This window comes from Podarcis gaigeae (assembly GCF_964106915.1).
Source record: "Podarcis gaigeae genome assembly, chromosome: 1".
In the NCBI taxonomy this organism is placed as follows: Eukaryota; Metazoa; Chordata; class Lepidosauria; order Squamata; family Lacertidae; genus Podarcis; species Podarcis gaigeae.
In genome coordinates, this window is record NC_139678.1 from 75,583,187 (window position 1) to 75,608,019 (window position 24,833).

Sequence of the window (24,833 nt, forward strand, 5' to 3'; positions counted from 1 at the left end):
GTTTCCTCCAGGGATGTTTTTATCTATAGACATCAGCGTTAGAAGCAAACAATCTGTGCTGATCTAATGAATAAATCCCAGAAAAAGCTATAACTGAATGATGGAATGTAAAAAAGTAAATAATTAAATAAATAAATAACCAACCAACCCACAACAACAAAAAACAAAGCAGCAGCTGCCTAAAGGTAATGTTCAAGGCTACATACTACAGCCTTTCTAAAGCCAGCCAGAGGTGGATGACCTAATGCAGTGTTTCCCAACCTTGTGCCTCCAGCTGTTTTTGGACTACAATTCCCATCATCCCTTGCCACCGGTCTTGCTAGTCAGGGATGATGGGAGTTGTAGTTCAAAAACAGCTGGAGGCACAAGGTTGGGAAACACTGACCTAATGGATCCTTCCCTAAGAGAACACTGAGATGGACAGGCTTGATCTGTATAGAAAAGTCTTTAACAGAGCACTTGAACTTTTACACTCCAGCAATACAGAATATCTGCTTCGCTGCAGCATCAAACACAATTTGATCCCTACAGTTCACCAAATAAAAGTTAACTGGAGATTCCTTTCGCGGCCATCAATAGCGCATACTGTTATCCAACACATATTTCCTCTCTCTCTCTCTCTCTCTCTGCTAGAAAATCAACTTCTGAGCACACAGGAGTATGTAGCTGTTAAGATTTAATGGCTCTTTCAGGATTCACTTGGGGAAAAAAAAAATGTCTGCAAGCACTGGCTCCACACTGAGGACAAAGCATAGGCGAAACTGTTCCTGCGAAAAGCTCTGATGCAGGTTTAACTAAGGGCCCTAGGAGAAGACTGGTCAGAATTCTGATTTCCCCTCCATCCTTCACACCCCCTCCCACGTTTGAAATTGTGTGGCACGACACTGTGCATCCCTCACTCCTCCCTTACCAGATACAACAACGCAAGGCACCAGTATCAGCCATGCTAGGCGAATTAATGAAGTGGTGTAATAGCTCACATGGAGGCCTAGTGATGGTGCTTAAAATGTATCAGCAAAGCAGGGGATCGCAGAGCTGCTGTGTTGTGTTTATTACATTCACGTCTCTTCCTTTCCATTGATTTCTTTATTAGTGCATTTTAAGGCAGCAACACGGGGCTTTGTTCTGCTCCAGGCTCTGAGGTTTGAATTCCAGCACTACCCACAGATTAGCACGTTTGCCCTCTGAGATTCTAGGCTGGGCTGACAGTGCCATCTGCTACATTACCTGCCTGTTAGCTCCTAACTTGTATGAACCTACAGGGTAATCTAAAATTGGGAAGTGATTTTTTAAAAAAGAGGGGGGAATGCTCCAATAGAACTACATAGATTCTTTCAGTTGAAAAAGAAGGTTTGAATAGAGCAGAGGCAATGAAAAACAATGAAATGGAGGGTGGCTGACCTTTTAGCCCTTCAAACGGGAGGCCACAAGGTCAACATCCCTGCTATGGTGAATCTGACTTAAAATGTGGTTCAGGAGATAAATGGGAGAAGGCCTTCTTGGTAGTGGCTCCCTCCCTGTGGAACGCCCTCCTTTCAGATGTCAAGGAGATAAAGAACTACGTAACTTTTAGAAAACATCTAAAGGCAGCCCTGTATCAGAAAGTTTTTTATTTTTGATATTTTACTATGTTTTATATATGCTGTAAGCTGCCCAGAGTGGCTGGGGAAACCCAGCCAGATGGGTGGGGTAGAATCATTATCATCAGAGGCATCATCATCATCATACCATCTATGGTTCTGCTGCAAGATATGTGTCCAAAGTAGGGATTACCAAATGATGCCCAGATTACCAAGACACTAACAGTTAAGAATGAGACCAAAGCAGCATAACAGACAGACTAAAGAGACTGACAGGTAAATCCCAAGCAAAGATTAAAATTAATGAGCTTGTTCCCACCCTCTGCTCACCAACATGCTCATAAACTGAATGGGTTCACTGGCTCAAAGGAGCCATGTTGAAGTTTAAGACAGTGACATAATAGTTATTTCCATTGAGCAATGTGTGTGCATTCTGCATAGCCCTCTACATGAAAGATGAAGTGAGCTGGTTAGCATAGCTGCCATTCCAATTTATGTGCTCGTTGAGGGATATTTTGAACCCAAGGAACCCCCTGCTTTACTCATAGACCCTTCCTAAGTCACCTTCCCCATTTCCATGTCCCTGGGTACTCTAATGGTCAGGTTCTCCCACATGACCTCTTTCATGCCTTAAGATTGTGTGTGATCAGAAGCTATTACAACCAGCACCTTCGCAGTGATGGTACCCTCACTGTGGAGCTGCTGGACAAGTCCCACCCATCTTTTCAGGAAATGCATTGTGACTTTTTTTTATTCAGGAGGTCTTTTAGCTGCTGTGTTGGAACTGGTTTTATATATGGGGTCCCGCTGCTTGAACTGTGCAGCTGTTTGGTTGTTGTTGTTGTTTTGGTATTTTGGTGTTTATATGAATGTTGCTTCAGTTGTTACATGTGGACTGCCTTTATTTTTATTGTTATTTTGTAAGCCAACAAGGTCAGTTTGTGGGATATTAAATGTTCTGCATAAGAAGAGTATGTTAACAGAATCCATTTCTGCTGAATGAGTGTTCCAGGCAGTGCTTTTTTTGGGGGGGGGGTACTCAAGGGTACACAGTACCAGCACCCTTTTTTCTAGAAGAAAAGCACGGCTTCCAGGTAAATATTTGAGGAACATGCCCTAGAAAAATATGGAAACCCTCTTGCCTCTGTTCTCACCTGGGTTCTGTACCATCCTATGGGCTTGCTGTTACAAGAAGCAAGTTAAATATCAGTAGTACAAACGACAAGTCTCTGCATTTGCTGCTCTGTGTGCCACTGATGCCTACCAGACTGCTTCCTTTCCAGATCTCTTTGCAACCATGAGAAAGAAAGAAAAAATCTTGGAAAGTGCTGCTTACTGGACAACAGCAGTGCGGTCAGTCGAGTTCTTCATTACTACCAGTAGGTGGTGGCAGCGTACAGAGGTTCCATAAATAGCAAGTCTAAATTCCTGGGGGAAACCTGCAATTGAGTCTCCATAGTAGTCTAAACACAAGGGAAAATCTGGCTATTATAGTCTTTGGGGATTTTAAAAGCATATTTAAACAGCTCTGCTTTCTATTTTTAGGTGTTTTGGGTGGGGATTTCTCCTCTGCTGTAGAAACTCATAAATGCATATGCCTGTAGGCTTTTAATGGTTACATTTGAACTGCAATTCATTGTATATATACAGGATGAAACCAGAGGCTTTACTGCAAAGGAAAACAAATCTTTGTTTGTTGTGGTGGTGGTGTGTTGGGTGCTTTTAAAAAAAAAGGTCTCTTATGTAAGCGTGTGTAGGAAGTTTCATTTATTTACTGCAAAGCATGCCACTCTCTCCCACTGTGAGTGGAACAGCGTGTGGAAGCCATCTCACAAAAATTCCAAAGAAATCTCTCCAGGACTTTTGCATTAAAAAACCTCGGATTCCAAGCCTGGAAGCTTGATGCTTATTGTTTTAAGTTAACAAAAAGCAGTGCGGGGAAGGAATGTTTTGTTATAGGTGATTGAGGTTATCAGTATCCCACCTCTTAACAGTCCAAGCTGTTTCTTGTCAAGATGAGATGTGGTTTTCATTTCTGTTAGGAAAATTAACCTCTGTGTTGCACCAGGAAGTACATACTGGATACTTGCTTTTGTGCAGACAATTTACCCTGGCACTGCTGAACTACCAGGAGCCCATCTACATCCTGCCCCCCCCCCACAATACTGCAGAGTCTTCTTAAGATGGGAAGGAATGAATATAGCATAAGAAAAGTCCTGCTGGATAAGACCAAAGGTCCACATAGACTGGTGTCCTGTTTCCCACAGCAACAACCCACTTGCCTCTGGGCAGCCCACCAACAGCACAGGAGGGCTATAGCCCTCTTCCATGCCACCTGGAATTCTGATTTGGTCATCAGGACTAGTAGTCACTGACCGGCTAGCCACCTTTGCTTTATGGCCTCATTGCAACTTACCCACAACTTGTTTCAAGCAAACTGTCGCCGACTTGCAGTGACGCCATCCCAAAGTCTGCTATCCGGATGTTATTCTTTTCATCCAGCAATAGGTTTTCTGGTTTTAAATCCCTGTGGCTGTGAAGAGAGGAGCAGGTCATGGGTTAAGACAGAGAGCAGTCCCTACTCCTCAGGCAAAAGCCACCTGGCAAAATATGAGGCTCATTTGCTCTGTAATTGCTTCCAATTGATCTCATTGGCTTGGGAGAAAACAAGACCCAAGGGTTACTTCCTGCCACACTTCTCTCTGTTTTATAAAAAAAAGAAAAAAAAGAAATGGGGGTGGGAAGATGATACTTTTGAAAAGAGTTATGGGATTGGGATAGATATCCTCTTGGAGTACTTTCCCATCCTGTGATTCTCAATTGTAAGACTGTACAGGAGATGGGTTGGTTTGCTGAGGATTTTCTCAATGGTCCTGGAAGAGTAGCCAAGAACCTACCCTTTCTTAAGGAGACTGACCCAAACTCCTGGGCTATTCTGGAAGGAGAGACCTTCACTGGGAATAAAGGCTTAGCTTCTCTCTGGAAGATTTTGGGATGTCTGCTCCGAGCCTCCACCTATGCTCCACCTGGTACATGTGTATGTAAGTGCAGATATTACAAAACGCCAGTAAGTCTCCCTTGACATTATTCCAAAGGAAACCAAACCTGGGCAGCACTGAACACTAAGAGTTCTCTCCATTTGTTGAACTGGGGAGTGCAAATCAAATCAAAAGTAGCATTTCAGGATGTTGATGGATTTGGCTTGCTTATAACAGCGACCAGATGATGACAGCATGATCTATGCCCACTCTAGCTGATGAAAAGAAAACAAGGAAGATTGCTACCATTATCAGTGCCCCTTCCAACACCACCCATCTCAAATAGACAATCCTTGGTGCTGACTATCCACTATGAGTGCTATTCCCAGCTTTTCTTTTCAGGGAATGATAGTTGAGTGGCTGGTTGCTCTGCAGCTCCAGGATCAGTTGGATGTTGCCTTTCTCACTTTGACCTTAAAGGCTTGCCTACACTTCCATTTCTCTTGCTGCACCCCAGAAGAAACCTACTCCTTACTGCTGAATCGGAGCAAACATCAATTGGGTTTTCTGCAGACTGACATTTGCTCAAATTCGGCAACAAAGAGAGAGTTCACCCAGGGAAAGTGGCAGGGCAAATGGAAAACTGCTTGGACCCATGCCTAGAATGCACAGGTCAAGCGAAAAACTTTCAGACCCATGCTTTCTAGGCAGGGGGGGAAACAAAGTGTGGACGAGCTCTGAGCTTGCTGGTCATGAGTTTGAGGCAAGGAAAGAAGGGCTACCCTTATGCTATTCATATAATCAGTTATCAGTAATCAATATATTCACATATGCTCACACATAATCAGGGCTTACAGTATTTTTATAATCCATTTTGAATCAAAGGAAAGCTTTTGCCTTAGCTAACTGCAAACTGCTTGGAACAGCAACTTTAGAACCGACCTTTCCCCTAGAAACATCCTTGTACCCTGAACAAAGAGGAAGACATGAATCAGAGACACTGGTACAAAATCCCCCTCAAATGCAGGCTAAATCAATCCACAGAACAGGAAGGGCCAAACCACAAAAACTCCAAAACTCCCTGTTCTGTCAGAACTAGGGAAAAGGTCAGATTGTGCATCATTTGTGCAGACAACGGAAAGCAGAAGTTGGGAGTAGAACTCTGCGCTTGACCAGGAGCTGAGAGCATGGCGAGAAGCACGCTAATTGGCTAATTTTCGCTGGCATTCGTGACTGTCTCATGATTGTCTCATGATCTGTGATTTGCTGTGATTTGCTCAGGTATAAAGACCTCAGGATTTGTGTTTCTCGGGGTCCCAGTCCTTTTGGAAGAGATTCCAACTGGGTCCTTATTGCTCAGCAATAAAACCTCACCTTCTCTTTCTCCAGGCTGTGTCTGCCTGATCCTTGTTCACTCTAAGTGGGTACCTACCTTTCACGTGCTACAAGTTCACTCACAGTAACTGCATCCCATTGCTCCTGGCAGGACATCTAGCAGCCTTTGATAACTTTGACTACTAGGATTCTTGAGGTTGGGACCCAATAGGTTGTCATAGAACACTGACTCCACTTTTTCCAGGTAGGAGGATTATTATAAAGAGTATGACTGACTTGAAATTATTTATTTAACTTTGGGTTTGGAATAGTCAAAACACACTTCAGCTTTTCAATGTGGTTTCCACAGCAGGCTCAGTACCAACACCCCTTTTCTCGTAAGTCCTGGACATCTTGGAGTGAGCTGTGAAAAAGTCCTAGTGATTTTTTAAAAGTCTACAGGGAGCTTGGCAGTGCCTGGGCTAGCCCATCCCAGTTCGATGAAGCTGCACACTTGGACATGAAAATAGAAGCTTAACAAAAATGTAGCTCAGAATAATGAGCAGTTGCTAGTCATCCCTTGAGAACATCCCTGCAAGGTTCCACAGTGTTTGACTCATCCTCTCAGGGTGAAATTTATATCTGTCTAGATAGCAACACTGCCTTCTAAAAAAATAAACTTGTTTTTTCTACATTACAGAAATTATTGGGGTAAAAATGACTATTTAATGAATTGGCGAACATTAACAAAAAAGAAAAAAAAGAACTTACAACCAGTGGTATGTAACTGTTAGAAGTCAGATTTCCTCAGGGGTAATCCTTTGGTGGGCAGAGCCAGAGCCAGTGACCATCAGAGCCAGAGACAAAAATTAACTAATTTCACACTGGCTTCCATAGGTGCCAATGTTATGGGGCCCTGGTCCCTTGCCCCCCTAAAATATTTAGGGGGAATGGGCCTGCCCAATATTTTCTGCAAGTTGGCACCTCCCTCCCTCTCTTGGGCAGCCACCTCCTCCGCGGCCGGGTTCCACCCTCTTTTCCTGGCTTGTCTCCCAGCTTCCAGTGTCATTTCCAAGCAGGGCAGCTGAGGAAGGGCAGGCAGGCCAGCAGGAGAGGCGAGCGGGTGGGGATGGGGGCTAGTGGGCAGAAACTTCTTGCATGGGGGGCAGGGGGTGAGAGGCAAGCAGGTGGGAAGAAGGGGAGGTCTGGGCCCAGTTGCACACGGCAGAGGAAGGTGCGCTCCACAGAAGTGTGGGGATGCAGGGAGGAGTGTGGGTGGGTGCCCTCCCCAAATTTTATTCCAGTTGGTGTCAGTAATGGCTTCCTCAGATTATTATTATCAATCCTATGCAAGTCTACTCAGAGGTAAGTCCCACTGGGTTTAAAGGAATTCTCACATAAGTACACCATTTTAAAAAATAATAAAAAGGGAAAAACCAGAACAACATAGCTGCTGATCTGGAAAGCAAGTGAAAGTAATTGCTTTCAGACTGGTGTGCTACACACACACACACACACACACACACACACACATGAAACCAAACAATTTCTTCCCAGAAATCCCCACCAAAAAAACCACTAAATAACCCCCATCAAATGCTGTTTTTTTAAAGCCATCCATTTCTTTTTATCAGATAAATTATTTCAAGCAAACTGCTGCAGACTTGCAGTGACACCATCCCAAAGTCTGCTACATGGCTGCCCCCTCCAGTTGTTCTGAAACTACATGGACAATGGGGAGGGGAGAGAGACAAGGAGGAAATGAGCAGGAAGGAAGGAACAGAAATGGGCCAGAAAAATGGGGCAGCTTCCCCCCCTCCTTTTTGTTTTGCTGAGGGCTGCATAAAATGATGGAGGGGTTCCATATGGCTTCCCCACCTGCGCTAGGATCATAAGAAGAGCCTCTTGGAGCATGTCAGTGGTCCATCTAGTCCAGCATCCTGTTTTCACAGAGGCCAACCAGATGCCATTGGGAAGCACCCAGGCAGGGCCCGAGTGCAACAGTGCTCTGCCCACCTGTGATTCCCAGAAACTGGTATTCAGATGCTTCAAAGCCTTACTTTTGGGAAAGGGGGAGCAGATATTGAAGATCACAAGGGCATATCATGTGACAAGCATGATGTCAAATTTATGGTTTTTCTGTGCACATACATTTCTGTAGTGAGGAATGTTTGGAGCAATTTTCAGTCAAGAAACAATACACAGTACTGATTTTCATATATTGTCACAGTAAATGGCGCAGCTCAAATGTGTTCTGCTGATGCCTCAGATAATCATTTACCCATGACAAACTAGGAATGCGGACATGTGCTAAGGTAAGTTCAGCTCAAAGCAGAACTATTATTATTATTATTATTATATATAAAACATCTACATTGTCTCCTGCCCCCCGTCTCTATTTGCTAAAAACCAACATAAAAGGCAAAGAGATTAGTGGAGCAATGGATGTTAGATGCAATTTCTTTAAGAGTCCAACAGCCTGGATGATCTAATTAATATGGAAAAAGAACCCCCTTGTGCTAAAGTGAAAGAAAACAAAAGCAAAACCCCACAACATGTGCTAATTGCTCAGCATTTAATGGAACATTGCAGGGTAAATGAACTTCATTTGGTTCCTTTCCAGCTGATCTCTCTGGTTCCATGTCTTACATGATAGGTGTCACCTCCTCGGTCTGTAGGTGAAAGAGGACACAATACCCTTTCATTGTTCTAGAGACTGAAATGCCCCTGGGGCTTTCATTGCCTGGAAAGGAGGATTAAATAAGGCTTTGGTGAACGAGTGAGGGAAAGTGCTTCATACAGAGCCACATATGCCAACAGGGGAGATGAAAGAAGAAGAACTGTGCAGTACACCGCATATCAGAAATGTTGTTCCAGCCCCATTTAGAATGGCAGCTAACAAAGGCTGAGGATAGTAGATTTGCAGATCCTTCCTGAAGCATGGTTCCTAAAAGGATATTTCTTTAAGTATGTGGGCATGCATGTATGGAGTGCATATATGTGTGTGGGGAGGGGGAAGCAAAAAACTCCCTGATCATGAAATCTTAAGGTGCAAAGTCCAGAAAGTGGAGGCTTTTTCCTGCATTGCACACATCACAGTATATAATTAAATTGCACAAATGGATCTATGAGTACTTCTGCAATATGTTACAAAGTTTGATTTTATTTTGAATCAGACTAATGCTCCATCTATCCTACCCCTGTCAACCTTGACCAGAAGCCTTCTTTAATTATCTCTCCAAGAAGTCAGGCAGTCTTAAAAGGAACACAGGAATCACAGAATCCTAGAATTACAGAGTTGGAAGGGGCCACAAGGGTCATCTAGTCCACCCCTCTGCAATGCAGGAATCCTCTTGCCTAACGCGGGGCTTGAACCCATGACCCTGAGATGGATGTTTTAGCGCGGCAGCACCTACACGTTGGAACTCCCTGTCTGTTGACACCAGGCAAGTGCCTTCCTTGTACTCTTTTGTTTTGCTTAAAACATTTTTGTTTAGGTAGGTCTATCCAGACACATAGATGTTGATGTGCTTTAATCTTTTACAGTTCATTTTAATTATCTTTTAAATGTATTAAATTACTTGTTTTTAACTGGGGTTTTTTCTGATAATTTAAAGATTTATTGTAAACCATTCAGGGGCGTTAATACAATAAAAATAAATAAAGATAACAAAAAAAGATGTTTTCTGCTTCCACAGCCTGCTTCCATAGCCTACTGATCTGTGATGTTCTGAGCAGATGATGTGGTCTCAATGAGAGAAACCATCTTGTAGTGGTAGTCAATTGATAAATGTCTGTACAATGTTGGAAGGGGTGTGTGGAGCCAAGCGCCTTGTGTTGCATGGAGACTGGCCTTTGCTCCATGTAGTGGAACTGCCTTAAGTCTCTTTCTAAATGATGCTTAACATTTTGTGAACATTTCAGACTCTTTGACTCAAAAGTCTGAATTCTCTTTTAATAAAAGGTATGTGTGTATGCAGTGGCATTTTACAACAAGTTACAGCTTGCAGAATCAAAAGCAGCTCTTTTCGTTTTGCTACTGTAATACCCTGACATACAGCTTCTAAATCAGTCCTCTCCTTTTAGTGCGAAGGATGCAAACAAAGCTCTTATTCCTTTTTCGTTTGCCCCCACATGAACACATACACAAAGATTACTACGAGTCCTGCCTGTATATCTCAGCAGACATGGCCTCAGGCGATGGAAAGGGAAGAGGCTCAAGTAATTGTCATTTATCAATATTCATGCAAAATCCTGTATCACCCTCTCCAAGTGTTCCCCCCTAATAACATCTCATAACCCAAATAAAAATAAGATGAAAACAGAATCCTGCAACTCATTACCAGAGGGAAATTCCTCTCAATGTTTTCCCTCCCCTATGGAATAATTGGCATTATTTATTACCACTGAAGCCTAATCAGGTTTGCCATGGGGCCTTTCCTGTAATCATACTTTTATTTGTCAGCACTGCAAAACCAGAAGGGAAAAGCCAACACACTCACACAAACAGAAGCTGGACCAATCACCGTGCTGCTTGATGATGTCACAGCCAGCCAATCCTGACTCCTTTAGCTGTTCTCCCTGCTCTTCCATGCAGACTCCTCTTAGTGCTGTGTGGAGTTTTTACTTCTTTTCTCACAAGAGGGAATGCCTTCAGAGGAAATCTAAAACTGGGGCTCCTCCTCCCTCACAGAGCTCCCTCAGGCTCTAAAACACCATTCCCTGTCAGCTCAGCTACCTGATGCAAAGGAAACTAAAAGAGCTCTGGCCTCTCCCCGCCATTGACTCACCTAATGGGATGCTTATCTCCCAAGGCTGGGCAGTGTTTTTAAAACAAGATGCTGATCCAATGTGCCAGGAAGAATATGGTTTTCCAGGTGAACAACCAATGTTGGATATGTATGTGCATTGTTCCTTTAAATGCTTTCATTTCAAAGTAATTTGGGCCAGTGCTTGAATGACAGACCAGCACTGGGTTGTCAGCTTTTATCCGCTTACTGGGAACATTGTCACTATCTTAATATATATTTGCAAGTTAACATGCATGATGCAAAACTGGACATGCCTATTTTTTACCTCTGGGTGCTTCGAAGTCTTGGGCAACCATCCTGTGGCAAGGCAATAAATCACAGGAGTAGAGTCACTTTGGGCCTCATTTGCTGTGCTTTCTGTAGTGAGGGAGGCCTTGCTTGGGAAGGCAGTTCTCTCACCCTTGTAACCCATGAATTGCTCTCTTGGCAAGCTGATCCAAAGATAGAGGATATTCCTGTTAGCCCCAGATTTGACCTCTCAAGTCTGCTGGTCAAGCCATTTCCCTAAGGATCCCCCATGTTCAAATAACTGCACATGAACACAGCAGCTGGAGATGAAAGCGCACCAGGCACCCTAATGTTACAAGCTGCAACTAATGCTACAAGCTTGCAACGTTACAAGCTTTCCCAGACAGTGGGGAAATGTTTTAGCCTCAATACCCAAGGTGTCACTGGATTTAAAATTAAGACATATAACAGAAAATAATATTTTGAGTTTATGGGACTCCTTTACAGTTGTATATATAAAAAAGGGTTAGCTAAGATAGCTCAGTGTTGGAGATGTGGCAAGGACAATGCCTCCCTGAAACATATGTTTGTACAGTGTTCTACACTTTTTACGTTTTGTGAGAAAGTGCTGGACTGTGTAACAATGACTGTGCAGGAAAAGTCAAATCTTTCAGGGAAAAATATTCTATTGAACTATATACATGCAGTGTGGAAATTATCAATGGGACAACGAAAATGGACTTTGCGTGCCCTAATGGAGGCCAAGAGACTGATATTGATGAACTAGAAAAATATAGATATGATACCCTTTAATCAATGGATTGATGATATGACATCACTCACAACCTATGAACAGAATGCTTGCAGGTACAGACTTTGCTTGGATAAGTATGATAATATTTGGAAGGGCTTAAACAAAATGTAATAGGCTATTAACATTTATATATGTATTAGGATAACACCACACTACCAATTTTATATAAGAATATATATATTTGTTGTTGTTTAGTCGTTTAGTCATGACCGACTCTTCGTGACCCCATGGACCATATATAGTTTTTAATATTTGTCTTTGTTGTTGTTGCCCCTTCACTTTTCCTTATTTTTTCTGTATCACTTTATTTATGTTAATTGAAATCACTTCAATACAATATAAATATTATTTTTTAAAAAATAGGAGTGGGCAATGACCGCTCCCCGCTTAAAACGGGGGGGGGGCGCTCTTTGCGTGGACGCGCGCAGCCCTAGGTCTGGAGCAGCCCCATCAGCATAGGCTTGGCTTCGCCTTCCCTCAGGCGGGATACCTGGAGGTCTCCGCCTACCTCAGTCAGTTGTCCAATCCCACCTGGGGGAAGCATTGCCAAGGAGACCAGGCCAGGTAGGGGAGGGATTACCTGCCCACACAATAGAGGGAGGATCTTACCTGGGAATCCTCACTTGGCTCCAGAGCTTCTCCCACCCTACCCACCCTCAGTTAATGTCTTCTTTTGCAGGTTAACTTTTCTTCACAGGTATGCGGGCGCTGCTACGTTAAGGTCACTGTTAAAGGGCTGGAAAGGAATTTCCCTGCATTGGCAGGTTTCGCCTTTCCCGTAGCAAAACGTCACAACTTTGGCAGTATCAGGCCTTGGGCGGAATCCTTTAGTCCATCTTCCTCTTTGCAGCAGGGTTCCCCGTTAAAGGGGTTTCTGAAGGGAAGCTTTGACCGTATGCCAAAAGGTCGTCATTGCTCTCCCCTGCAGCGGCGGCATAACGGGGGCGGCTATCTCTGCTTGAACATATGTTCTCCAGAGCCGGCCCATCCCCCCCCCACTGGATAACCCTGAAGCTCCCTAGGTCCCCGGCTGGGAACTGGGCAGGGAGAATGCCCAATGCCTGAGCCAAGGTCTACCCACATTTGAAATTTAATAAAGTTGTGGCCAATTTAATCCCATAGCACGTTGAAAGAATAAGCTCACTTGGAGGAAAGTCAGGAAACTCTTTAAAACAAAATCTTTGCATTGACCCAAACCATGAGTGGATAAACTTTTTCATTCAGAGACTGTTTTGCCAATTTAACATTGGCCAATGGGGTGTGACCAAGAGAACACAGTCTGCAAGTGCGCTCGCTCTCTCTCTCTCTCTCTCTCTCTCTCTCTCTCTCTCTCTCTCTTCTTCCTATGCTGCACACACATTAAATTTGTCCCACTGTTAGCTCTGATCAGATTTTTGAAGCAGTACAGACCCCTGCAAACTTTGTTTACCAGCAGCAGAAATTTCAGCATGGTCATGACTGGACAACCAAGCAGAGTAGAAGATTTGTAATCTTGTCAGCCCCTGACTGACATTTAAAACCGCAAATTATAATGCCCCTCTCCCAAACTAATCCATGCTCCCTGCCACCCAAACTGCCTATTTCCAGTTTTTCATTATGAAGTGTCATAAGCAGCACCATCCTGGGAACTGCAAGGCTCTCACACAGTGACCATACCAGGTGACAGAATAACACAAATAGTTAAGGTTGTAACAAAAAGAGCTTTCCCTCACCAACCAATGACTGCAAAAAGAGCCTCCCCTCACCAACCAATGACTGCAAGACAGAATCTATTTCCTTGAAATCTGCTCCAATCAGACTTAAGAGTTGACAGGAAAGTACAGGAAAGAGTTGACAGGAAAGTATCCTAGGAGTGGACGACAATGTTCCAGCTCAGCTTCTGTGGCAGGCGACTAGATTGTTCAACCTGTAATTGGGTTCACATCCATGTTCAGTCCTGTTCTGACTAAATGGCTTGGGCAAGTTACTGGCCCTCAGTCTCAACCTGCATAAAACAACTCGGTCTAGAACAATGGTAAAACAGAACAAGACCATATGAGGACATGGCTAGAATATTTCTCTGTTCAAAACTGGAAGGAGGGTGGAGAGCGGAGAGGGCTGGCCTGGGCCATAGGGCAAGTTGACTTAGATCTCCAAGGTCAAACCCCATTACTTTCAACTCAACTGTACCACCTCTGCCAAGCAACAACTTGAAAAACAACAACAACCTCATGGCTTATTAAACTAAGGCACCTTTGATCATGTAAGTAATAACCTGCAGGCCATTTGTTAACCGTGGAACTGTAAGTGTCTGCTAGACTGATGAAGTATCAGTCTAAAGGACTTATGAGTTTGGTCATATAGTTTAATAAGGAAAAATCTCTCGGCCTGATCCAGCGGCTACCAAAGTAAGTGGGACTCTCTCCATTAATTTTAATGAGTTTCAGATTGGACCCTCAAGCTGTTATTGATTTCCGTCAGCTCTCCCTTGTGCTCTGTTGACTGTTATAAACCCATCTGTGCTACTTGCCTATTTTCTCTGGACTTGGCATTCAATCTACCCCATAACCTGTCGCCATTCTTTTCTGTGAGCTAGTCTACACTTGTAGTTTAGTGCAACCCAAAGCTTGTGTGGTGTGGATTCACAATGCATGCAGCACCTCTAGACTGTCAGGAAACTACTCATTGTTGCTTTTTAAGAAGCAAACCCTGTGCTCCGAAATCGATAAGATATTCTTTATCAGAAAAGGTCTGCCCCTCCTATGCTTCTTCTGCACATGACTCGCTTGCCTAAAACACCTCCCAAAATGCCCCTTTACTCTCCCTCTCCCCAATCTCATGGAGGAATGTGCAACTGTACAAAAATCATGCTGTAGCTTTATGCAAATGTGTAAGCAGCCCTGCATCATAACACAAACCTGGAGGAAAATAATTTTGACTGGGCAGACCAAGGCATTGAAGGAAAATGAGCTGAGGACACAGGGACCGATCAGAAAGGAAAATCATGATAGAAGGGCAACCTTTCTGTCATCACTCACTTACGTATCGTAAGTTTGGGTGAAAATCACTCTATTTCGAAGTGGTACAGTTTAAACACAAACACAACTTCCAGATATACATCAAAAGCTGCACTCAGATCCTCTTCTTCCTCAGCCCACCCTACATGCAGATGTTGCAGCTCAGCTACAGATTAGTGTTGCAATCCAGTGCACATTTTGGTGTAAGCTGAACTACAATATTTGCTTCTGAATAACGATGCACAAGGTTGTGCTGCACATCAACTCAACAACAAGCTTTACATTCTACCTATGCTTTATTTCCTTTCCCTGTCAAAAGAAAGATCCAGCCCATCTATATAGAAGTCTGCCTTTAAGACAACGAGGCTCCCCTTTTTGTTATGGGTATATCAGGACTGTAGTCATTCAATGAGTGTCTTTATAATCATTGCACATTTATTACAAGGCATCAGCAGTGGTTATGCAATGCACACTCTTCATCTTGCTGTAGTCTTTACCCTATCAGATTTAAGGATTTTAATGCCATCCCTACTGAGAAAGAGCCTTACATCCATTATGTAAATCACCGTTCACAGCCAATCAAATCTTAGGAAACAACATTACCGAGAAATAAATGTATGGTTATGGGTCAGTAGCTGAACAGAAACTTTGCATTCCAATTGGTGGCAAAAACTCAATTTCAGTGTAATTTAAAAATTACTCAAACTTGTTAAAGCCCTAAGTGGAAACTGGTTCAATTTAAAACATGGCCTGCAAGTTAGCAGGTTAAACCACACTCAACAATTAAATCATCCAAGTGGGTATCAATAACAGACTGATAAAAGAAAATTACTCCCTGCTGGAAAAGAAATTAAAGGGAATAGTGAATCGAATGCCCAGAAGGGGTCTAGGCAAGGCTGCCAAACACCAGAAGGTTTTCTATAACCCAAGGATGCCATAAAATGAGTTTGTTGAATTGGTAATTGTCCCAGGTTTCTTCAGGGAGAGGGCGCAATATGACACATATTATTCTTATTTATTGGCAAATGCCCCCAAGATCCTTATAAATTAAGCTGCTGATTCCACTGGGCTTTGGTTTTTCCCAGTGAAAGTGTTCACTGTAAATGAATGTGACAGTAGGTGTCTCCCTGTCTTCAAGCTCACCATGGGGAAAAAAGGTTTAATCAGATATGAACCACTCATCATACTGCATATTACTGAACGCGACCAAAGAAAGGCCATGGACAGCCTTCAGTGAAAGCACGTGTGTTACCAGCGTATCTAGACAGTAATAGGGGCTGGCAGCTGCATGCACACAGTACAGGAGATTCCAAGCCTTACCAGTGACTAGCTAATAGCTTGTAAAAAGCCAAAGAGCTTTCAGTGACCTAGAGCTGATCTGCTATATAATCTTATGCCATAAATATCATATAATATTATCATCCCCTTTAATAGTGAACAGGTGGTTGGGCACTAAAAAGATTGGAACCAAAACAGGCCCACTGAGAACAAGAGGAGGGTATTACCATGACGGACAAGTTTGGTGGTATGCAGAAGTAAAGCAAAAGTTTAAAACACCCTCCCAAAGAAGGGTCTGCCCTGCAAAACAGCACAATGAGAGCCACAGAGCTTTGAGTGTCTGCTTATAGTGCCCTGGAGGAGGACCTAGAGCGTTGGCTCCTTGATCAGAAGCAATACTAGTGCTGGGTAAGGACACACTGCCACCTTTTCTTGAAGGTACCACTTGTATGCCATGTACCTTATGCAGCTGTACTCACCAGATTGAATGACTATGACAGAAGTCTAAAGCGGAGATGATTTGTCTGAAAAACTTCCTGGCTTCTTTTGGCGTTAATCTTCCTTTCTTTACAAGATAGTCAAAGAGCTCTCCACCAGACACATGTTCTAGCACCAAATATCTAAAACAAGACAGGAAAAATATATTTGTTTATATGCGATCAAGCAGATGTGTTAAACATACACACCCATGCATACATGTCTGCATAATAACCAATAGGCAACTTTCTCTAGAGGCAGCAAAGTGAGACAATGTGTTAGTGCCCTTGTACGTTTTTAGCTGCAAGTGAATGTCTGGAGTTCTTAGATATCTCTTGGAATATAGGCTTTAAAACAACAAGAACAGATGACTTCATTGCTCCCAGTATCCTTTTTAATTGATCTCCAATGCTTAAAAATACATTCTGCCTAAAAGGACCATGGATAGTGATCTACCTATCGGGCAGTATGTACGGTAACTAAACAGTTCTGCTAGAGCAATGACTTTTAGGCACACAGTGGAACTTTGCTGCCCTCTCTTCTCCCCGCTTGCCTCTATACATGCCCAGTACATCTGCCCTGGAGCATTGGGGGAACCCCCATAAATGATTTAGGGGACACATGAGAAAAGGAGAGGGTCTGGAAGTTCCATTACACAGCTAAAACTCTTTACATATAGGTAGCCGTGTTGGTCTGCCATAGTCAAAACAAAAAAAAATTCCTTCCAGTAGCACCTTAAAGACCAACTAAGTTAGTTCTTGGTGTGAGCTTTCGTGTGCATGCACACTTCTTCAGTGTATCTGAAGAAGTGTGCATGCACACGAAAGCTCATACCAAGAACTAACTTAGTTGGTCTTTAAGGTGCTACTGGAAGGAATTTTTTTTGTTTTGACTAAAACTCTTTGCACAAGTGAAACAATTTAGCTGGATACCGCCCAGTATCTTCTAAAATAACACTGCTGGAATTAATATCAATGCACATTTAAACTCCATATTCAGTGACATGAAGTTCCGATTTGCAACCACATTAACAGTAAAATTGTTTGCAAACTAAAAAATGATAATGTGACAGCAAATTTCCAACTTTCAGACTTAGAGGTAGGTGACTAAGAAAACATTTGCAGTTATTTTGTTTTGTTTTGAGGTGCTCTGAAAAGCATTGATTCTTCTGTAAATTTAGTCCCATCAAAACTGACTTATGCAAGAGGCAATTAAGGAAAAGAATAAAGAATTACCAGGATGCTTTTAATATTTGGTGACTGCAAGATTATTATATACAATGTACCATATATACAGATTGTTTTGCTTTTTAATTTTTGAGATTTTCATTTATAAGCCACTAGAGTGTGATTTTATCATTGAAAGGCAGGATAAAAATATCCAAATATAGAAAGTATAAATAAATGATTAGATGCAAAATTATCATATGGAAGACAAAGTTCACGAGTGAAGAACAACAAAAGTATCGGGATAGTTCTGACTCAAAAAAGTTAACAAGTGATGTAGGAGTTAAAGCATGTTAGAAAATCACTTCTTTTCATGAAATATGGAATGAAGAAGAATCAGGTAAAAGCAAATAATGGAAACTCTTGTGCACTAGCATATTTACTTATATCCAATCAAACTTATATCCAATCAAACTTACTCTGAAATAAAAATGTATAGGGTACCACGGTGTGTGTTGTGATAACAGATGTTTTTTTCTTATTGGAAATAGCTTCATTTGTGTGTTATTGTATATAAGGATGGTGATGCATCGCAATCAATTTTTAAAAGCAACATTAAAAGGGATAATGGGGCAATTGCTGTTTGGTAGAGTTAGATATCTGGTCTGCCAAGTCTAGTACTTTCTGTTCTGCTAGCAGCTCCCCAGTGTCTGCTATCTTTTGACTACAGATGCTGGAGATCACACCAGGGACCTTATGCATGGTCTAACCTCTAAATTATTCACTTAATTTTAGAACCATCTTTCAGGAAAACATCAAACTGTGATAGATATCAAGAGTGTGTCTCTATCTGCTTAAAAGAACTATGTGATCAGTTTCCTTCAAAATCAGATATTGTGAAACCAAAGGTTTGCTATGTGAAGCTAAACCAAGCCAATAGGTTTAGTCAAGTGGGGCTTAGATACAAGTGGTGCCAAACCATTCCCAGATTACCATGCTGTCATCATGGGAAAGAATTCCTGTCCTGGGTGCACACTACGCAGAAGTGACTCCAGAATCTTTAGTTATAACCCTTTTTTAATAGCATCTATGGTATAAGATGGGATGCGGGTGGCGCTGTGGATAAAAGCTTCAGCGCCTAGGACTTGCCGATCGAAAGGTCGGCGGTTCGAATCCCCGTGGTGGGGTGTGCTCCCGTCGCTCGGTCCCAGCGCCTGCCAACCTAGCAGTTCGAAAGCACCCCCGGTGCAAGTAGATAAATAGGGACCGCTTACTAGCGGGAAGGTAAACAGCGTTACGTGTGCTGTGCTGGCTTGCCAGATGCAGCTTGTCACACTGGCCACGTGACTCGGAAGTGTCTGCGGACAGCGCTGGCTCCCGGCCTCTAGAGTGAGATGAGCGCACAACCCTAGAGTCTATCAAGACTGGCCCGTACGGGCAGGGGTACCTTTACCTTTTTATGGTATAAGATGGGCCTAGAATGCCATGCTTGGACAATGTGGTGCTTGATTCATTTTTCTGCTATGAAACTCTGTAGGGAACAGGTTATTGTCCAAGTCTGGATCTAGTGACATCTGGCAAATCTAGTGGTACGTCCAAAATTAGCTTTCTAATTAGGGACTTGGATAACTCATTCTTTCTGCTGTGGACAGCTGATGTTTTGGACAGGGTAAAGCCGTAGGACAAAACTGTATGTAGCTTAAGGTATAATACTAATTTAGATACAACACCATTCATATATAAAGATGTGCAGACATGCAGACAGATGCCCTCCATTACACAGACTTCAAATGCCCAAGTTCAGAAAATTACAAGTCTAGCATTTTTCTCACCCACAGTAGGAACAGCACAGCAAATTTATTTATTTATCAACTTTCACTTATTAAAAATGCCTCAGTATGCAGCACCAACGTCTTGAATGAAAAGTAAAACAAACTGAGGGGCAGAGATAATTCAGAGGGTTATTTATTTTTGTTCACCACCCAGAAGCGTCAGAGACAGTAATGGAAACAAATGGAGTAAGACATTTTTAAAAGATTGGTGCTCTTGTCTCGTCAGGGGAAGCAAGAGGAGCACAGAGACAATGTATTCTGTGCTAACAGCTCTGCTAACATGAGGAGAGTGGCAGACTTGTTTGTTAAGCAATGCTCAAGGTGCAAGAGCTGATACACGGAGGAGGTTTTCTGTGTAATGCAACATCTCAAATACTCCGGTCCTAAATTACTAGTGCACTAGAGACACTAACAGAAGCTATTCCTTCGCATTCAATCAATTCCCTTCAAGATTGCCTCCACCAGATGGCTTTGATTAAACAGCCTTACTTTAGTACCCAACTCCTGCTCCATGCTCTTGGATTGAATTAAACTCAATCCAACCCTGGAATGGGAATATAAACATATTTACCAAATACTTCTAACTAGAGCTATTAACTACAAGTTTATTATTGTGAACCTAGAAGCTTTCGCAGAGATTGCATGTGCACACATATTTTGATTATCCATGTTACAGATCAGTTCTCAAAGGTGGGAGGTTCCTGCTTGGATTTAGAATCAATTGCCAACATGGCTAATTTTGATTTCCTTCTGCTTTAAGGATTATTCAGTACTCTAACTAATCTCATAGACATTTCTTTGCTGGTCCATCTATCTGTGGGCATTTTTATGTGGAAGTAAGTCCCACCATATTCAATAGGTTAGAATTGCAGCTGCAAATACCTTCCCAGTCAGTATGACATAGACAGATGTTTTTGACTGGAACTACAAGGGCAGAAATTAAATAATATGGTTGGTCCACATGACTCATCTTTTTGGGGAAGGAACTGTGTGTTTCCAGAATTGGAATGGAAGACGACTATCAGTTATGTCCACATTTGTTATATTTTAGGCCTTTTCTGCAGTTTCTTGTACATTAAAACATATCCTGCTTACTGTATTTAGGAGCTTGGAAAACAGGTCTCCTGCATCTGAGTCACTGAACAGAAAATAATACTGTTTGTCATTTTGGGGTCAACTTGTTCATCCATGTGCAACACATGGAAGGTGACAAATGGGGTGCTGGGCAGGATCTGATATGGTCTCTATCACTAGTAGAGGTGCCAACCTTTGTCCAAAATGGTCCCCCCTCTCACCCCCCCAAAAAAAAATCCATTGCAGGCCGTGTGAAGTTCTACACTGCTCTCATGACCCCAGGAATGTTCCTGGCAAGTGGCAATGGAAGTCAGCACACAGGTGATAGCCCTTTCCCACCAGGGTAGTGGCTGCGAGAAAGCAAATGCCGGCCACAGGAAACTCAGACTCAGTGGTGGAGCCAGAACACTAAAGAGGCGGGGTGAAGCACCCACTTTAGAAACTGGTGAAAGGGGGGCATTCCAGTGGCTGCAGGAGGATGGGGGTAGGGAGCAACACATTGCCATTTTTCCTCAGGTGGCTAAACAGGACACACTGCCCCTGCTCAGTGGTGCTTATCAACAGCTAGCTGCTTCCTTCACTAAGTCCAAAGTGCTGACAAAAGAGTTAAAAAGAAGTTGAAGTAAGAAAGGAGGTTATGAGATGAAGAGAAGGAGGATGGGTGGAAAAATTTGAGGGGTATGTGGGAGGGAGCCCAAGCAGAAGATAGGGAGAACAAGAAACAGCAAAGGAAAGAGTTCTGTTTGTCCCACTTTGATTTTGCAATTCCTTGTCACTTTCCTGTAGTTATTTCTATTATGTTATTTGAGGTGGGCTTAAACGAGCAAAATGAACTATAATGAGGGCTCAAAGCAGCGCTTTTTTTCCCTAGAAAAAAGTGCTGGTACTCAACAGCAAGCAGGGGGAAGGCCCAGGGCATGGGGGAGGGGTGGTCTGATACCAAGACTGGGCGGTGAGAGTGAGTTAGCTGCTTGATGCTCCCTTGCCTACCCACCCACCTGCTGCCCAGGTGAAGAGGCCTCCCTGCCAATCTTTCGGAAGGAGGCAGCAGGACTCCAGGACCTTTTGGAGCTTTGCACCTCCTTCCCTAAGTTGGACAAATGCTTCCCAGGCTTAGAGAAGGAGCCACGATGCTCTGATGGGATCCAAAAGTTCTTCCACCTCCTTCCTCTCAAAAGGTGGCAGTACTGTGTACCATTGCGAACCACCAGGAAAAAAAAGTGCACTGGCTTAAAGCACCAATAGACCAAGGTATGTCTCTGGGCCCTCACTGAAAGGCAAACGAAAGGGTTGGAAAGGAGAGATAAAACCACATGAGGGAAAACTTTGGAGCTTAAAGGGAATGCGATTCAACTGTTCATGGGGAAATAAACAAAGTGCTCAATATGAAGAATGGTTTTATCCTTCAGAGAAAATTGGAACCAACCAAGTGATCCTTCAGCAAAAGGGGGAAAAGTTTTATTTATTTGGTTCTTATTTGCTTTGTTGTTTTCCCATCTGTATCACAGATTCACCTCCTTGCTAATAATAGCTAACAAGCTCCTAACCTTAAATGGCTCCTTTAGGTATCATCACATCAGAGAGACTAGCAGCTGTGATAAGCAGCCAGGCTAGATATTCTTTTCCTGAACATACTGAAACTCTGAGCTGATCTTAAAAGACACAGAAAGCTGTAACAGCAGCACTGCAATGGCTAAATTCTCCACTACAGAATTCTCTGGAAACATCAGAAAGAAAGCAAACTCTAGAACTCTAGGTTCCCAAATTCTACAGTTTCCATAAAATATTTAGCTACCAGCACACAACAGAGTATTCTGTATATACCCATAGGCATACCAGCAAACCTGTATTATTCTCCCTTTCTTGTTTTCTGGGAGATTCAGGAAACCGCCCCCTCTGCCAAAACAAGATGAACCCAATTATTATTGATGTTGTGGTTGCATGGAGAGAGGCCTGATCTGCCTTAGCCTGGAGCTGGTACTGCAAAATATGAGGATCTTACGGCCCTCAGCCTTCTGCCCTAGCCAGTGCAAATGGCACAGCTTTGGTTACTGCAGGGGGTCTGCCAGCGATAGGATTGCTGCATCAGTTTTTATTTATAAAATGTGAAATAAATACTATTTCAGCAACTTGGGAATGAACTAAACCAGTAACAATTTTAAAAAAATTAATCCTGCCCTCTTGTGTGCCAGAACTCAGGAGAGTGCTTAGGTTCAGCATCTTACACTGTTTTGGGCTTTGTGGCAAAGCACTGGCCTACTCACTGGGCTGGTTTGCATGCAATGCAAAACAATGGTTTAGCATTGAACAAACGAGCCTCAGTGAGCCTGAACAAAGCCTCAAGCGCCTCACTCTTCTTCCTCCTCCTCCTGTGCAATTTGGATTCATATTTTGGAATTCCTTTGCCCTTTACCCAATTCAAAGGTTGTCATTATGTATGAATTAAGAATCAGTATTTAAAATAAATTATATTTCGTTTGAAGTTGGATTGTTTTGCCATTGACTAGAGCTTATTTTAAAACGTTTTTCTGGTTCATATGTAACAAGCCACAAATCACAGAAAGTGAACCCTGAATTTATTTCTCCTCCCAGCTGCACAAAAGGAGAAGAGGGGAGTGAGAGCTGTAGCTGGGCTCTCCGAGGCTCATGCACGTAACAATAATTAATCATGGTTTACTGCTACAAGTGAACCAGGCCTCTAGGTCTGTTCTTATGCACCTGAGTTTACGAGCTTATAAATAGTAATTTGCCTGTTTGCCATAGTGAGTAAGAATTTACTAAAGACAACCAGGCTGAGAAGCTCTAGTTAACTTCTTTTTAACCATCAATATGCCCCAAACTTTATATATATATATATGAGTAGCTAGGCTGGCTTGTAAACTTTTGTGCGGTGGGGTTGAACTTCTTTTTTGTGGGGGGGGGGGCAGTGAGTTTGGAAAAAGGGATACAAAGATTATTATCTATTATCTTTTTAAAAAAACACAAAGAAAAAGGAGAAGAGTGAGAGAAATACAGGATAGAAAGATAGAGAAGGGATAAAGGGGAGAAGAAGAAGAGAAGGAAGGAAGTTCATTCTGATTCTTCATCTGTACATAAATGTTATTCAACTCAGCCACTCCAATATAACACCCAATAAAACCACTTTCTATAAACCAACATCAGGCCTTGCCCCTGCCACAGTAGGTGCCTGGGCATGCCGACGTCACTGTGGGGTGTGCCAACATGACGCACACACGCTACAAGGTGTGCTGACCTGACATCAGCACATCCCTGTGACATGCATGCACTGCCGAGTGGAATACTCAGGGTCCCGGACTCCTCATAAAAAATTGTGGGTGCCCAGGCACCCTGGGCCCCACATAGACAGCACCTATGGACAACATTGTCTTCAATCCTCAAACCCAAATGTCATTAGTTAATTTTCTTTTTCACACAAAAAGTCTATGGGAGGTTTCCAATTTTAAGTAAATGTTAGCAATGACTTTTCTCTGATTAAATATGTCAGTTTTGCCATCTCAGCTAAGTCCATGGATTTTAACAGCTATTCCTCCATCGTTGGTAATGATTAATTTTTCCATCTTTGTTCATATAAAAGTGTCACCATTGTACTCATATGTTGAAACATATGCTTTTTCTAATTGTATATCCATAAGCCCTAGCAGAAGGAGTTCTGCCTTTAGTTGAATATTAACCTTCAAAATTATCCATATCAGTGTGTGTATTTGTATCCTGGGGGGGGGGGGGTTACATGTCCACCAAGCACAGCAAAATGTCCCTACATGTTCTTTAAATTTCTAACACATATTTTTATACGTTCTAAATAGCTTCTCAGGAGTAAAATATCAATGAAACATCATTTTATAAAAGTTTACTATTAAAGCATAAAACAGTGTGTATTTTAACCCTTTGGTCCACATATGTTCCCACTGTTCCATCTGTATTTTATACCCAAAGTTTTTTGCCCATTTAATCATACATTCTTTAGCTTGTTCTTCTTGCATTCCAAATTCCAGCAGTAATTTATACATTTTCGCAATAACATCATCATCATTGTGGGGTGCGGATGAACAAATAAACACCTGGGCGCATTCACCTTGCTAAGTACTAAACCAGAGGGCAGGGGTGTATCAAGTATCCTCCATAGTGTCTAACATCTACATGAAACTGCTGGGTAAGGTCAGCTAGAAATACGGAGTGATGCAGCTGTATACATATAACCTTCCACGGACCAGTGGTGGATAGAGCCAAAACCAAAGGGTGGCAAAATGAAGATGGGGCATGGCTC

General features: G+C 42.6%; 1 protein-coding gene and 1 long non-coding RNA gene across 18 annotated transcripts in view; one reads left to right on the forward strand and one right to left on the reverse strand.

The window, feature by feature from the left end:
* The window catches only part of BRSK2 (BR serine/threonine kinase 2), a 404,628-nt gene that overhangs the window by 88,309 nt on the left and 291,486 nt on the right, over positions 1-24,833 (reverse strand). For all 17 annotated transcript variants that reach the window (XM_083718472.1, XM_083718481.1, XM_083718480.1 and 14 more), the window contains exons 4-5: positions 16,479-16,619; positions 3,997-4,113 (exon numbers count right to left, since the gene is read on the reverse strand). In XM_083718472.1, coding sequence (XP_083574598.1) covers positions 3,997-4,113; positions 16,479-16,619 — 258 coding nt within the window. The remainder of the gene's footprint in view (positions 1-3,996; positions 4,114-16,478; positions 16,620-24,833) is intronic.
* On the forward strand, positions 12,407-12,844 carry LOC310852069. The gene is made up of 2 exons (XR_014567978.1): positions 12,407-12,579; positions 12,775-12,844. It is a non-coding gene; the product is annotated as an uncharacterized lncRNA (long non-coding RNA).